At 64.7% G+C, this 13,562-nt stretch overlaps 1 protein-coding gene across 3 annotated transcripts in view; it reads right to left on the bottom strand.

The window, feature by feature from the left end:
- Nucleotides 1–13,562, bottom strand: part of NDST1 (N-deacetylase and N-sulfotransferase 1) — a 91,985-nt gene that overhangs the window by 24,911 nt on the left and 53,512 nt on the right. For all 3 annotated transcript variants that reach the window (XM_021085025.1, XM_021085023.1, XM_021085024.1), the window contains exons 2-5: nucleotides 10,589–11,427; nucleotides 4,486–4,980; nucleotides 1,225–1,312; nucleotides 117–271 (exon numbers count right to left, since the gene is read on the bottom strand). In XM_021085025.1, the coding sequence (XP_020940684.1) occupies nucleotides 117–271; nucleotides 1,225–1,312; nucleotides 4,486–4,980; nucleotides 10,589–11,101 (1,251 nt within the window). In that variant the 5' untranslated portion in view covers nucleotides 11,102–11,427. The remainder of the gene's footprint in view (nucleotides 1–116; nucleotides 272–1,224; nucleotides 1,313–4,485; nucleotides 4,981–10,588; nucleotides 11,428–13,562) is intronic.

Below are 13,562 nucleotides of genomic sequence, written 5' to 3'. Positions count from 1 at the left end.
GTGTCAGTAAGATGCCGTCTGACGGAGCTGCGAGAGCAGCAGCGCAGGCCAGCAGTTCCAAGCCCGCCCCCAGCCCCAGGCCTGCCCGGCCCGGCCCCGGAGGGCATCTTACTCACGACAGCGAACTTCTTGTTCAGGGCCATCTGCTCGGCCAGCACGGACTGGTTGTGGAACAGGTGAGGCTGCATGTGGCTCCACATGTGGGGGAACCACCAGAACTCCTCCACGTACGACAGCAGCAGGTCGTCCCCCGCATCCTCGGCATCCGTGCCTGCGGCCCAGCGCCGGCGGCTCAGCCCCAGGCCCGCAATGGGCGTGCAGGCCGCGGCCCCGAGCCACGGCGTGAGCAGAGCCCCAGGCCAGGGCCCCGGATTCAGGTGTGGCCTCGAGTCAGCGGCTGACTCTGCTGACTCTGCCGGGGCCAAGGCCCCGAGGGGTCCCTCCAGCTCAGACCTGCCTGCTCTGATCCTCCTGTTTTTCTACCGAGTCGCGTCTTTCACTGACTGACTCGAAGATGCTCTTTGCGTCCAGACGCGACCTGGGCGCCCGTCCTGTGTGATCGCCACAGGCACCGCCGACGCATAGGGGTCAGGGACACGGAGACACGCACAGACGACCCCGTGCTGCTCTCCCTCGGCTCGGGGGCTGAGTGGCACCCTGACTGGGTTTTGCCCAGGCTTCTAGAATCTGTCCTCACTGCAGCCCGAGGCTGAGGCAGCTCCAGGGAACACTCAGTGCAGCTAACAGCTCAGGGGCTGTTCCCTCCTGCTCCGTCCCAGAGGGCGGCATGTGGGGAGCTTGGTCAGGTCCCCAAGGGGAAGGCAGGCAACCCTCGGCCTTCGGCCTCAACCGTTCAGACTCGGGGTGGGTACAACTTCAGGGCAGTTCCACCTTTTCTGCTACATGCTCTGTAACGTTCTCAAAATGCACCCCATTCCTGCTTGAAGCACAAGCAGTACAAATCACATCCAAAGGTGGGGCGAGCAGGAGACAAGAGGGAGAAGCGCCCACCCTCAGGACGGCAGCGCCTGAAGGCTGGGGACGGGTGAGTGGCAGCCATCGTCACGTCACTGCTGGGGCTGTGACTGTCCCGGGAGCTGTCTGGGGGTCACATGCGGCCCGACGTGGGCCCAGGGTCCCGCGGGCTGACCCTCCGGCACGGCGCCCGAGGGTCTGGATGTTGAGGCCCGGAGGCGGGGGTGGGGCAGAGCTGGGCCCACTTACCTGTGTGGAAGAATTTCCCCGAGTAGCCCAGGTTGAAGGTGAAGTTTGGGATGTGTGTGCGGAGTTCGTTCTGCGTCTCAAACAGGGCCTGGGACAGGCAGGGTGGGAGAAGGGGTGAGGGGAGGCCGGGCGCCCCCTGCCCCTCCCGTGAAGGCCCACGAGAGCCCGGCTGCTGCAGGACCAGCTCGGGGTCGTAGGACCCAGCAAAAAAGGAAACGAGGGCTCCTTTGCTCAAAACTGTTAAAAATGCCAAGAGGACACAGGGTGGCGCATGAACCAGGAAGGGCCGCTCTGGGCACGCAGCGGCTGTACTGTTCCCACTCGCCAGACAAGACCCAGACCCCAGCCTGGTTCTGCCGCGTCCTCGAGAACCCTTTGCGTCCCTCCAGGCCTCAGTCTCTGCAGGTGGGGGTGGGGAGAGCAGCAGCTGCCTCGGGCTCTCGGGAGGGTGGAGGCGCTCCTGCGTGTCAAGCCGTCTGTTTTGCTAAGTGACGAACAATGGGGGGGGGGTTCTCCTCACTGGTGGCTGGAAGGCTGATGCCAAAGAACCCTGGCTCTCCCAAAGAGGCTGTGCGTGCCCAGCAGCGCGGTGATCCCGCACGTGGCCCAGCCCTGCTTCCAGGTCAATGACAGCCCAGCGACACTCATGAAACAAACATACAGGTGTCCTCTGCAGTCAAGACTCAAAACAAATCCCTGCCAGACATGGTGCACAGGCTGCAGGAAACCTGCAGAAAAGCCACGCTCAGAACACGCTGCCAACCACGTCCTGGCCCTCCTGGGGTCACCACCAGCATCTTGCCAGGGCCACACTCTACCTGACGGAGAGCCATGCCCCACTGTGCGGCCCTGGGCAGGTTACCTTCCTTCGCTGAGCCTTAGAGCTGCCTCTGCAAAACGGGAATGAACACCAACAACCGCCTCACAGAGCGGCTCTGAGGGTCCGCAGAGGCCACGCACAGAGAGAGCTGCACACGGAGCCCGGTCGCCAGGACGCAACCGGGTGCCACCGCTGCTGTAACCGAAGCTGTCCCAGCGCCCGTCCGTGTACCAACTCCCTGTGCAGGTGGACGAGGAGACGGTCGCGTCTCTGAGAGAAACGCTCGGCCGCAGCCAGTGCTTGGCATCCCAGACGAGCGAACCACACCGCCCTCTGCTCTCTGACTCAGAAGGACGCTTAAGGCACGGGAGACCTGGCTGGTACCACGCGCGACAGCCTGCCCGGAGCGCAGGGCACGGAAGAGGCATCTGCTGGCTTCTCCTACAGAAACGGCTCCCAAGTGCTCACATCCTCCTCATTCTAGAAACGGGGAAAGTGGGACCCAAGAAGCACAAGCCCAAGGTCACAGGAGACACAGTGAGCCTGGCAGCCTGACTTCCTCCAGGGGTCGACCCCCGACCCGTCTCAAGGACTCACCCTAATGGGCAGCAAAGGCCTAGGTTATAGCCGGGGACACCAAGATTGGGCCCCGGAAGAAGGCCCTACGCAGAAACAGAGCAGTCTACTTTGCCAGAAGCGGTTTGCAGCATGTGCCACGGAGCCGCAGCGCTGAAAGGCTCAACAGGAGTCATCTCAAAACTCTCCCAGGAGCTCCGCTTGGGGCTCAGAGGAAACAAATCTGTCGAGCATCCATGAGGATGAGGGTTAAGGATCCGGCGTGGTCCTGAGCTGTGGTGCAGGTCACAGACAAGGCTCGGATCCCACACTGCTGTGGCCGTGGTGCAGGCCGGCAGCTGTGGCTCCCGATGAGAGCCCTAGCCTGGGAACCTCCATAGGCTCTGGGTGTTTTGTCTAAAAAGACAAAAAATAAAACAAACACAAAAAACACTCTTCCTCAGCAGAGCCCCTGAGGAAGTAAAATCTCAGGGGCACACCCGATGGGAAGAGCAGATCAAAGCCATCTGCTCTATCTGAGCAGAGAAGCCCGAAGGGCTCAGAGCCCAGCACCTGCACACGCCCAGCCCCCAGCCGCCTCCCAGCGGCCCACGTGTCTTTTCACCACCGAGGCTCAGACAGGGGATGGGACGTGCCCACGTCACCCAACGAGGGTCAGACTGGGACTCGAACCCAGGTCTTGAGGCCCTAGATGGTTCCTGCTCCACAGAAGGTGGCACCTGCTCTTCTCTGGAGGCATAAGGAGAAGCAGCGTCCACGCCCAGCCACAGCAGGAGGGCGACTTGGCCCCGACCCAGCCCAGCGCCTTCCTTCCAGGCCCCACGGCCAACCCCGAAAGCGACTTCCGGGGGACAGAGACACGGCACCCACGGGAGGAAGGCTTTCCTCTTATGTCTCATTTTCTGCCTCCTCCTAACGTCAGAGAGACGTCTGGGTGCGGCACTGCCGCGGTCCCGGCACAGCAGCCCGGCGCGAGGACCGGGGCCGGCAGGCAGCAGCGCCTCTAGGCATCCGTCCTGTTCCGCTCGCGCTGGATCTCCTGTGACGGGTGCCCCCTGCTCCCCACGTGCGCGCTATCGCGTCACTTCCTTTGTGTTTGATGCTGAGCCAAGAGCGAGACAACGGAAACCGCACTTCAAAGGCCGCCTGATGGCCTCCGTGCGCAGGCCTCTCTTTGACAGTGACATGGGGGTGAAATTTCACGATGGGCAAAAGGCTTTTACGGGCAGCTGGTTCAGTAAACGTTTTTTGAATTAAACACATGCATTCTGCCATCTACACAGACCGCAGGTAAAGTAAGCCTTGTGCACGACTTAAGCCCTAATTCTCCTTTCGTGTGTTTTGCAGGTTCTGGTACTGACAGGCGCATTTCTGGGAGTTCCTGCTGTGGCGCAGTGGAAACCAATCTGACAGGTACCCACGGGGATGCAGGTTCGATCCCTGGCCTCACTCAGTGGGCCGGGGATCTGGCGTTGCCCTGAGCTGTGGTGCAGGTCACAGACACAGCTCAGATCTGGCGTGGCTGTGGCTGTGGTGCAGGCCGGCAGCTGCAGCTCTGGTTGGACCCCTAGCCTGGGAACCTCCATATGCCGTGGGTGCGGCCCTAAAACCAAAAAAAAAAAAAGAGAGTTTGTATTAAAAGGTAGGTAACCAACTCTGCAGGGCTCGCGTCCCCCGTCCCCCGTCGGGATGCTCTTGAGTGCCAGCTCCAGAGGCCGAACGCCCCTACAGCCAGCACGTCACTGTGACCTCCAGCGGCACGCGCTTCCGATCAAACCGTGACACCCAAAGGGTGGGGACGTGCCACGGCCAGGTGCCGGGAGGAGGTGAGGCCCGGCCCGCCCGCCCGGCTCCCCTGGCCGTACCTTCACGTCCTCCACCTTCATGCGTGTGCCCTCCTTGCCCACGAAGATGTCGTCAATGTCCACCAGGATGTAGCGCTCCAGGGGCAGCGCCAGCCGCTTGCCCGTGAGGAAGGCCACGGCGTCGACGAAGACGAGCTTGTGCAGCCAGAAGCTGAGGTTGTTGCCGAAGAGCACGCGCTGGATGCCGTCGTGCAGGCCCAGGTCCTGGACCACGGTGGCGTGCAGCGCGGCGTGCAGGCCGGCGTCCGCGCCCAGGTGCGGGATGGACTCGGCCGAGCGCGTCTTGGCCAGCAGCACGGGCTCGTAGGTGGAGTGGTTCCACTGGAAGACGGTCCAGTCCTCGCCCGGCAGCACGCCCTTGTCCACCTCGCTGGGCCGGGTCACGTAGAGCAGCGGGGACTTGGGGTTGATGCTGCAGTCCTTCAGGCCCAGGTTCGAGTGCAGGAACAGAGGGAACCCTTTGAGCTGTGCGCTCAGCAGGCTGTTCTCATTGGCCTACAGCCGGGGGGGGGGGGGAGAGGGAGGGGGCGAACGGAGGGGAAAGGGGGGGGAGGGGTCGTCAGAGCCACACCCCCAGGGACCACGGCACCGCAGCGGAGGGCGCGGAACACCGAAGTCCACGGCGCTACCACGCACCACAGGCTCCTCACGCCCCCAGGCCCCAGGCCGACCAGGCCATGGGAACCCGGCTCCGCCTTCCCCTGCCGCCCCCGCTACCAGAACTGAACCCTCAGCATGTGCCTTGCCCGCCAGCAGCACCATACCCGCTGCCAGTGCTGCCCCCTCGGGCGCGAAGGACATGCTCACCAGAGCCAGCCGTCAGGCGCGTGCACCACCCGTGAAGGGGTGCCACAGTCCTCAGAGGGGCCCCCGATGGAGGCGTCACTGCCACTCCCCCGTTACCCGTGAGGAAACCAGGCCCACCAAAATCACGGCCAGGAGAGTCTAGCCGCGGAAAGCATGGACTCTGCCACCAGACTGTCCAGCCTGGGGCAAGACATGAGACCCTCCCGCGCCCCAGCTCCCTGGGCCGCAGCACGCGGCCAAGGATGGCAAAGCCCTTGAGGGCAGCGGAGGCTGATGTGTGAACGGCAACAGGGCGCTGACAACAGCCAGGGTGTCACCCACAGCTCCCTCAGCAGGCCCGGAGAAATCCCACCTCCCAGCCGAGGCGCGAGGCACAGTGGTTAAGGAGCCACAGCTCACAGACGGATGACTGACCCCAGAGCCCACACACCGACTGCCAGGCTCTGCCACCCCAGGCTGCCAGCTGGCTTCTGCCACACAACCCCCTCTGGGAGAAACCCCGGCAGGTGCCAGTGCAGAAGAGCAAGGAGGAGGCACCCACTGGGGGTGCAGAAGCAGATGCCCCGGAAGCACTCCCGAGGCCACGGCCACAGCAGTCCACCGTCTGTGCCTCCTTCTCCTGAGTGCCCACTGCCGCCAGCAAGCTGGGGGCCTGCAGGCAGTACCCACAGCAGCCCCTTTTCTTTTCTCAGCCCCTGCTCCTCATCCCTCACCCTCCCAGGATAGATACAGTACAATTTGTCCTTGTCCCTGTGCCATAGCTCCTTTCGGTCTTTCTGGCCTGGCAAACTCCTGCTCATCCTTCAAAACCCAATGCAAAAAAGAAAAAGGAGTTCCTGTAGTGGCACAGCGGAAACAAATCCAACTAGGAACCATGAGGTTGCGAGTCTGATCCCTGGCCTCACTCAGTGGGTTAACGATCCTGCGTCGCCTTGGTTGTGGTGTAGGTTGCAGGTGCAGCTCAGATCTGGCGTTGCTGTGGCTGTGGTGTAGGCCAGCAGCTGCAGTTCCGATTTGACTCCTAGCCTGGGAACCTCCATGTGCCACAAGTGTGGCCCTAAAATGAATAAAATAAAATAAAACCCAATGCAAAGAACCTCCTCTCTCCCTGGCCTCGCTGGGACCACATCCAAGGCCCGCTGCCGCACTTCCCGCCACCCTGACTGCTGCCCTGACTGTGCAGGGTCCCCGCGACCAGTCTTCACCTTCTCAAGGACAAGGACTGTGTCATTTCTACCTCGGATCCCTGGCGCCAGCACAGGCTTGACAGTGGGAGTAAACACACGTTTGATGAGTAAGCGAATTTTTAAAAAGAAAGAGGAACAGGCCGATCCCAAATACCTGGCACACGACACCTGTGCAGTACGGGCTTCATGTGTTTATCCACAGCGATTCACTGTGCCTGGCACTGCGTCAAGTGCCAGATATGCAGTAAGCAAAACAGACCTGGCTCCTGCCCCCCTGGACCTTCAAGGCGGGCAGGGGAGAGAGCGCAATCGAACAGCAGAAGGACCCGAACCTTCCAGGAGGCACGTGTTACACAGGAAGAGGTCCCGGTTCCGGAAAAGCAGGTCGCGGGGCCGTCAGCTGGCCCGGGGAGGCTTCCTGGAGAAAGGGACTCTGAAGCAGGACTTAAAGACCGAGTAAGAGCCCCAGGGATGGGCCAAGGGCAGAGGCCCTGAGGTTGCGAAGGGCTCAGCACAGCCAAGGGGCAGCGAGAGCCAGCAGAGTGACTGAGAGGGGAGGAGACGAAGCAGGAAGGTCAGCTGGGGCCAGACCTGCAGGACCCCGGAGGCTGGAAGTGGCAGCGGGAAGCCGTCAAAGAGACTCCATCAAAGGGTTGTGAACAGAGAATGACAGGTTCCAACGTGCATTTTCCAAAGATCCACCTGGCCGCTGTGGACAATGGTGGGGGCGCAAAGGTACCAAGTGAGGTTGGGAGGGGGGCAGGGTGGTGCCAGGCCCACCCTGGAGAGCTGGCCAGGGGAGTGCGGCACAAGGGCACAGCCCAGGCGTCTTTAGCGCTCACCTCCACGCAGAGGGGCTGCTTTCCAGTTCCCCGGCAGGCCCTGCAGAGCCCGGCCCTCATCAGCCAAGCTGAGGGGCTTGCATCTGACTCTCCACTCACCAGGAGTACCTGCCACCTCCCCACCCGGCCCTGAGCCAGCCTCTGGGGTTGAGAACCCCATCCCGAGAGGCCCCCCCGCCCCTGTCCCAGGCCCCCCACAACTCCCAAGCCGGCCCGGGACAAAAGCAGTGTGGCGCCAGCGACGTTTCAGGCCCCGTCCATCCCCTGCTGTGGCCTGAGAGGCCACAATGGACCACCAGCCCCTGGGGATCCCATTTCAAAGCCCCGACCTTGAGCTGACTGCCAGGAGCTGGCGGCTCAGCCAGCGGTCCGGCTGGAGACATCGGGGAAGGGAGGAAGCCAGGGCGCTGACCGCCCACCGAGATGACGCTGGAAGGAGCAAGGCATGGAGAACGAGCCCCGGCATCGCAGCGACGGAGCCCCGTCGCGGGCCTTGGCTTTGGGGGGGAAGCCCTCCTGTTTTTCAGCACTGGGGCCCCGCATGAGACGCCAGATCTGCCAGTGGGGTCACGAGGCAGGGGAAGGAAGGGCCTTGACCCGGGAACAGGGGTGCCCGGGACAGACTAGGTGGCAGCCAACAGCAACTGGCTGCACGACCTTGGCACAGGGGACCCCAAGGTCCCATCTCTCTGGGCCTCAGGACTGGCGCATGTGGGTCGGTTGGTTTTGACACACTCACCGGCGGGCAGGTGAGAAGCGACCAGCAGAGCTGCCAAACCCTGGCTCTAACCAACTAGCCACGTTGGTCTACTCGGAAAGCCAGGGAACTTTCCGAGCCTCAGCTACTCATCTGAAAATAAAGCGGCCACCTCACGGGGGAGCTGTGACAGTCACACGGCAAAGCCTGCAGAGCAGTGAGCTCGGGCGCGTGGGAAGCGTGCAGTCTAAGGGGCCTCTGCCAGGACGTGCTCAGCCCCGGGGCCCTGGAGCTGCGACGCAGAGCCGGGAAAACGGGGCTGTGGAGGAAGATCAGCCCCACCCTCAGGGACCTGAGGGCCACGTGCTGGCCAGAGCCACAGAGATAAAGAGCTACCACCAGCTGGCTTTGCCGAGGCGAGAGGACAAGGCGTGCCAGCTGCCATTTACTGGCGGCTCTGGGTGCGGGCACGGGTTAGCGCTCCCTGCCCGCTGTCCCACCCTCCGCCTGGCACAGCGAGGCAGGTGCTGTGATCGGGCCCACTTGACAGACGGGGTGAACACCCTCCCCAAGGCCGCTGTGCCGCTAAGTGACAGGAAGAGCTGACCCCAAGTCTGCACTTGCCAGCCCTCCCCTGACCTGGGAGCTTGGGAAGGCAGGGTCCCCGGGCCCGGGGTCCCAAGCCCACGACCCAGCCCCACGCAGGCCTGGCAGAAGGTGCAGCCTGACCACCAGGTGGCTCCCACCAGAGCCCCGAGCCCCAGGTCCCCGATCAAAACCGAGGAGGGTCCTGTCGGACACAGCGCCGAAGGCAGCCTGGAGACCCAGAAAAGGCCACGGAGCCCCGTGAGACTCGGAGCACGACCCCGTCCCTCCCGGGCCTCAGAGCAGGGCGCCAGCGCCGGCTGGGAGCCAAGCGCTGCTGCACCGCCGCGCCCAGCGAGCAAGCCCACAGCCTCGTCCCCAGAGACGGCGGGAGCGCTGTGCGCTGGCATGGCCTCTGGGGCATCGCAGGGTCCTGGAGTCACTCCACGGTAGCAGGAATAAAGCCTCTGGAGCCAGAACACCTGGGTTCAAACCCCAGCTCGGAGCTTCTTAGAGGCGCTCCAGCCCTCCGCTTCCCTCCCCCCGGAATCCGGATGACGCCCCGGCCTGGCGGGGGCTCAGTGCTGACACAGTGTTAACTCGCCTGAAGCCCACAGGCGCGCCCGGTGCTGGAGGAGCACTCGGGAGCCTCAGCCGCTGTGGCGCGTTTCAGGCCTGGGGCTCTGCATCCAGGTCCTGAAGTTCACGGCAGGAAAGGGAACAGAGGCAGCGAAGCCGCCGGATGCCGCTGCTTGGCCATCGACCAGGCCGGCGCTTCCCGGCGGGGAGCCGTGGAACACAGGGCTTTGTCGCCAGGCCAGTGGGGGGCAGACCTCACCGGCTTGCTCTCCTGCAGGACTCCTAAGGGCTTTCAGCGTCCCGGCCCACAACCCTTTTTAGGGGCAGAGTAATCGTCCGTTTAGCGCCTGAGAGAACAGGCCGTGAGAGGCCCTCAGCCAGGCCCGGCTCCTGCCAGCGCGGAGGGAGGGGGCAGGGCACGGCAGTGCCGCCAGTGCCTGGGGACACAGGGCAGCTGTCGGAGACACAGGGCACTTCTGACCCAGCCCCCGTCCTCTCGGCAGTCACACCCAGCAAGAGCCGGCCTCAGAACCCATGTGCTTCCTGTCACTTCTGCCGGGAAGGCACCTCTCATGTCCTCCCAGCCTCCCCCGGCCACTCCGTCCGAACCACCACCAACAGCCCCACCCCTTGCCCGCGTGTCCTGCCCTGCTCTTTTTTTGTACTTATCACCACCTGCCACACGGTGTTTGTTTGTTCACTGTCTGGTCACCCACCCCACCCACTGCACTGAAATGTCACCTGCGAGACAGCAGGGACGCGGCCCCGTTCGATCGCCGCTGCGTTCCCAGTGCCCAGCGAAGGCCCTGGGACGCGGTGAGCACTCGGGAAGTATTTGCCGAACGTGGGACCAAACACCCCGCACCCATCGCGCAGGCCAGAGCTCCCTGGCCGGGGCCTCTGCAGCCCCCTCCAGCTCCTCCCCGAGGACAGCTTCTCTGTGGGACACATTCAGCCAGGCCTGGGGTCCCAGCAGGTGCTGAGTCTCCCCCGGAGCCCACAGAAGAAACCCCGCTGCCTCCTCAGCCAAGGGAAAGGGCGGAGAGCCCCTGACCCCGCCTATGGCCAGGTTCGGGCCGGGCTCTCCCGCTCACAGGTGGCACAGCTTCAGACCCGTACTCAGGCCTCCCGAGCCCCGGTTTGCCCGTCTGCAAACAGGGGGCCCCCCCATCCCTTGGGAGGACGGCGGGACGGGTTCGGGGCGTCCGTTCTCCTCCCCTCACCCAGCCCTGGGGCCTGCTACGTGCGGGGCCCCGGGCACGGTGGGCGACGCCCCAGTCAGGTGTCCCTACCGCAGGCGCAGGCGCTGCCATCCCGCCACCTCCCAGGTAAGGCAAGGCAGGCGCTCGGCCAGCGAGTGTGCAGCGGAGAGCCACGCCGGCCTGGCGCGCCCCGTGCCCTCGTACCTTGAAGAAGCCGATGATGCCCACGCCGTAGGCCACGCAGTACTTGTCCAGCAGCTCCCGGTTCCAGGCGTCCAGGTTGACGTACTTGAGAATGTTCTCGTAGATGATGAGGGCGAAGCGGCCGCGGCCCTTGTCGGTGAGCGTGGGCATGTCGCCCTTGCCGGGGGCGATCTCCGTGCGGTACTTGAAGCGGCTGGACTCCAGGATGGCCACCACCTCCTGGCCCAGCTGGGAGTAGAGGCTCTCCACAAACACCAGCACCAACGGGTCCGTGCGGGACGGGGCGGCCGCCTGCACGGGCTTGAGTGGCAGCAGGCGGCTGGGGGCCACGGGCGGCGGGTCCCCGCAGTCAGGCTCGGGGGCGTCCGCCGAGGGCTCCAGGCCCCGCTTCCAGCCATACAGGTAGTAGGCCGAGACAAACACGCTGAACAGGCAGAAGACGAACAGCAGGAAGAGCACGGCCTGTGGGGACACGTGCCGACACAGCCTGCGGAGGCGCGCCGGGACGGGCATCCCGGCCCCCGAGGCCGCCCCAGGGCCCCGCGCGGGAGGAGACACCGAGCCGTCCACCAGATTCGCAGAGAGTCGGGGCACGGGAGCGGGGGACGCGGGCCCTGGCCCTTCCTCCCAGCCAGAGGCGCGGTCCGCGGCTGGGTGCGCTCCTTCCTCCCTCCGCGCCCCTTATGTCACCATGGCAAACCCCCACGTGGTCCTGTGCACAGCAGAAGCGCCCCAGGGCGTCAGGGCCTCCTGGGGGGGCTGGGCAGCCGGCCGCAGGACGCTGGGCAGGCCCGGGGGCGCCGCATGCCGCTCCCTCGGTGGGGTCCCGGGGGCCGAGGCTGCGGAGAGAGGAGCAGAGTCAGAAGACGCCAAGGAGGTGCGCGGGCTGTGGGGCTGCGGGCGCCCGGGACCAACCAGCTGGGCCCAAGTTCAACGACGGCGGCCCCGCCTGGACGCGTGTCCCGGGGCCCTGCTCCCTGACCCCTCGGAGCCTCCGCCTCCCCACTTGCTGCCAACAGTTTCCGCCTCACACGAGGCTGGGGGGCGAAGTCCAACCCTGTGTGGAAATCAGGCAGGGCGGCCCCGCGTCTGGCGTCCACAACAGTCGTTTCTCCTCATTACGACTCGCGGAGGCCAAGGCCAAACCAAGAAAGCTCCAGAAGCTGGAAGGACCGAGACAGCAATAAACACGGCAAGGCCTGGGAGCTGGAGCCAAAGGCCACCCCACACTGGGCCCCTCACCCCCCGCAACGGTGCCCCCTCTCTGGACACCGGCCCGGCGGCCCCGCCGGCAGAAGAAGGGAGCCGGCTGTGCGGCGTGCGCGGCTCGGCTGAGCGGCAAGGCCCCTCTCGAGCATCACAGGCCGCATGGGGGGCACGGGGGGGGGGAGGACGGGCGAGGAAAGCCGTCTGAGGAGCCGGGCGGGAGCAGCTGCTGCGCTCGGCCCTGGCGCAACAGGCCTCGCTCATCCTCCACCACCTGCTCTCAGGCAGCACGTGGCCCTCGCCCTGCAGGCACGTGCCCACAGTGACACCCAGCAGCCCGGGACAGCAGGGAGCTGAAGGCCCTGCCTTGAGGGAGCAACGCCTTCGGTGGGCCGTGTCCCCCAAGCAGCCAGAACTCTGGGTCCCAGCCTCCCCGCAGCCCCGTGCCCTGCCCGGGACCCCACCTAGACTGGTCTCCCTGGAGGGTTAACGAGGACTTCACACCCACACCCGCTGCGCAGAGACCCCAACGGCCTCGCCCAAGCGGCGCCCCCACCACGGCCCTCCGTCTCCCTGAAACCCGAGCGGAGGCAGCCGCTCACGGGGGGCAGCCGAGCTCCCTCGGGACGGGAGACAGGGACGAGGGTAAAAGGCGTGAGGGCTGGGCTGGCGCAGCCACTGAGGGGACGTGGGCCTCGAGCTGGAGCCGGGAGTGAAGGTCAAAACCCTTCGGAGCCCCAAGGTCGCAGGGCGTACTCGGCGCAGGCACAGCACACGGAGACCCTCCCGTGCTTCCGAGCCCTTGGCCTAGAGGCAGCAGCAGCGCGAGTGTGCAAAGGTTCGCCTGCAGAGCAGCCCAACAACAGGCGCTGTCTCAGTGGAGCCAGGCGGGCCCAGGAAGGAATCCAGGCAGCCGCCGACGCGGGGACATGGACCGAGCCCGAAATGAGGCGCCCCGCAGGCCACTGAGAGGAAGACACTTACCGAGCACACCAGTCGTGTTTTGTTAAACTCGTGCGCACGGGCCACAGACTGTTACTAAATCCAAAACAAGGTAACCGTCAGTTCTGATTTTCCTTTTTTGGTTCCTAAGTTTCCTACAATAATCACTTATTAATTTTGCGAATATAAGAAAACCAATGTTTCTAACAGATGTGCTCAGAAGCCAGACGTGGCCGAGTCTTGGTGTGAGGCCTGCCCCTGCTTCGCCACAACGACAGGACAACAGCAACGACGACGGGCTGTGTGGCCCCAGGCACTCCCCCCCCCCTTGCTGGGCTTCGCGCCTGCCAGACGGGGCCTGGCCCAGGTGGCATCCGGGGCTCTCCCACCTCTGCTGTTCTGCAGCTCAGTCTCTACCGCGTGCCAGCGCCAAGGGGACCCACGGCAGCCAAGGAAATAGGCCCCTGCAGCGCAGGGGGCTCGTGCCACAGCGGGAGGGCAGGCATCCGAGAGAACCGAGGGCCTGAACCCTCCGGGAGGCAGAGGGGGCACAGCCCAGGAAGGCTTCTTGGAGGAAACAGTACCTGCCTGGCCACAACGCCAGGTAAGGGTTGACCAGGAACAGGAAGACAGAGGCAAGTGTGCAGCCTGGCGATGAGGGGGCGGCAGAGCTTCCCAAGCGGTGCCTGCAATTCTATCTGACAGCAGGGCGAGCCAGGAGAGCTGGGGTGACTGGTGCTGCTCATTCCCAAGGGGCCCCGGTGTCCCACTTCCCATCGATAAGGGCAGCCCCCCTTGCCCAGCAGCTGCAGGGAGTGCCCCCTGC

The sequence above is a fragment of the Sus scrofa genome, chromosome 2 (assembly GCF_000003025.6).
Source record: "Sus scrofa isolate TJ Tabasco breed Duroc chromosome 2, Sscrofa11.1, whole genome shotgun sequence".
NCBI classification, from domain to species: Eukaryota; Metazoa; Chordata; class Mammalia; order Artiodactyla; family Suidae; genus Sus; species Sus scrofa.
Note: the sequence above shows the minus strand (reverse complement) of the source record. Positions and strands in the feature narration are given on the sequence as shown.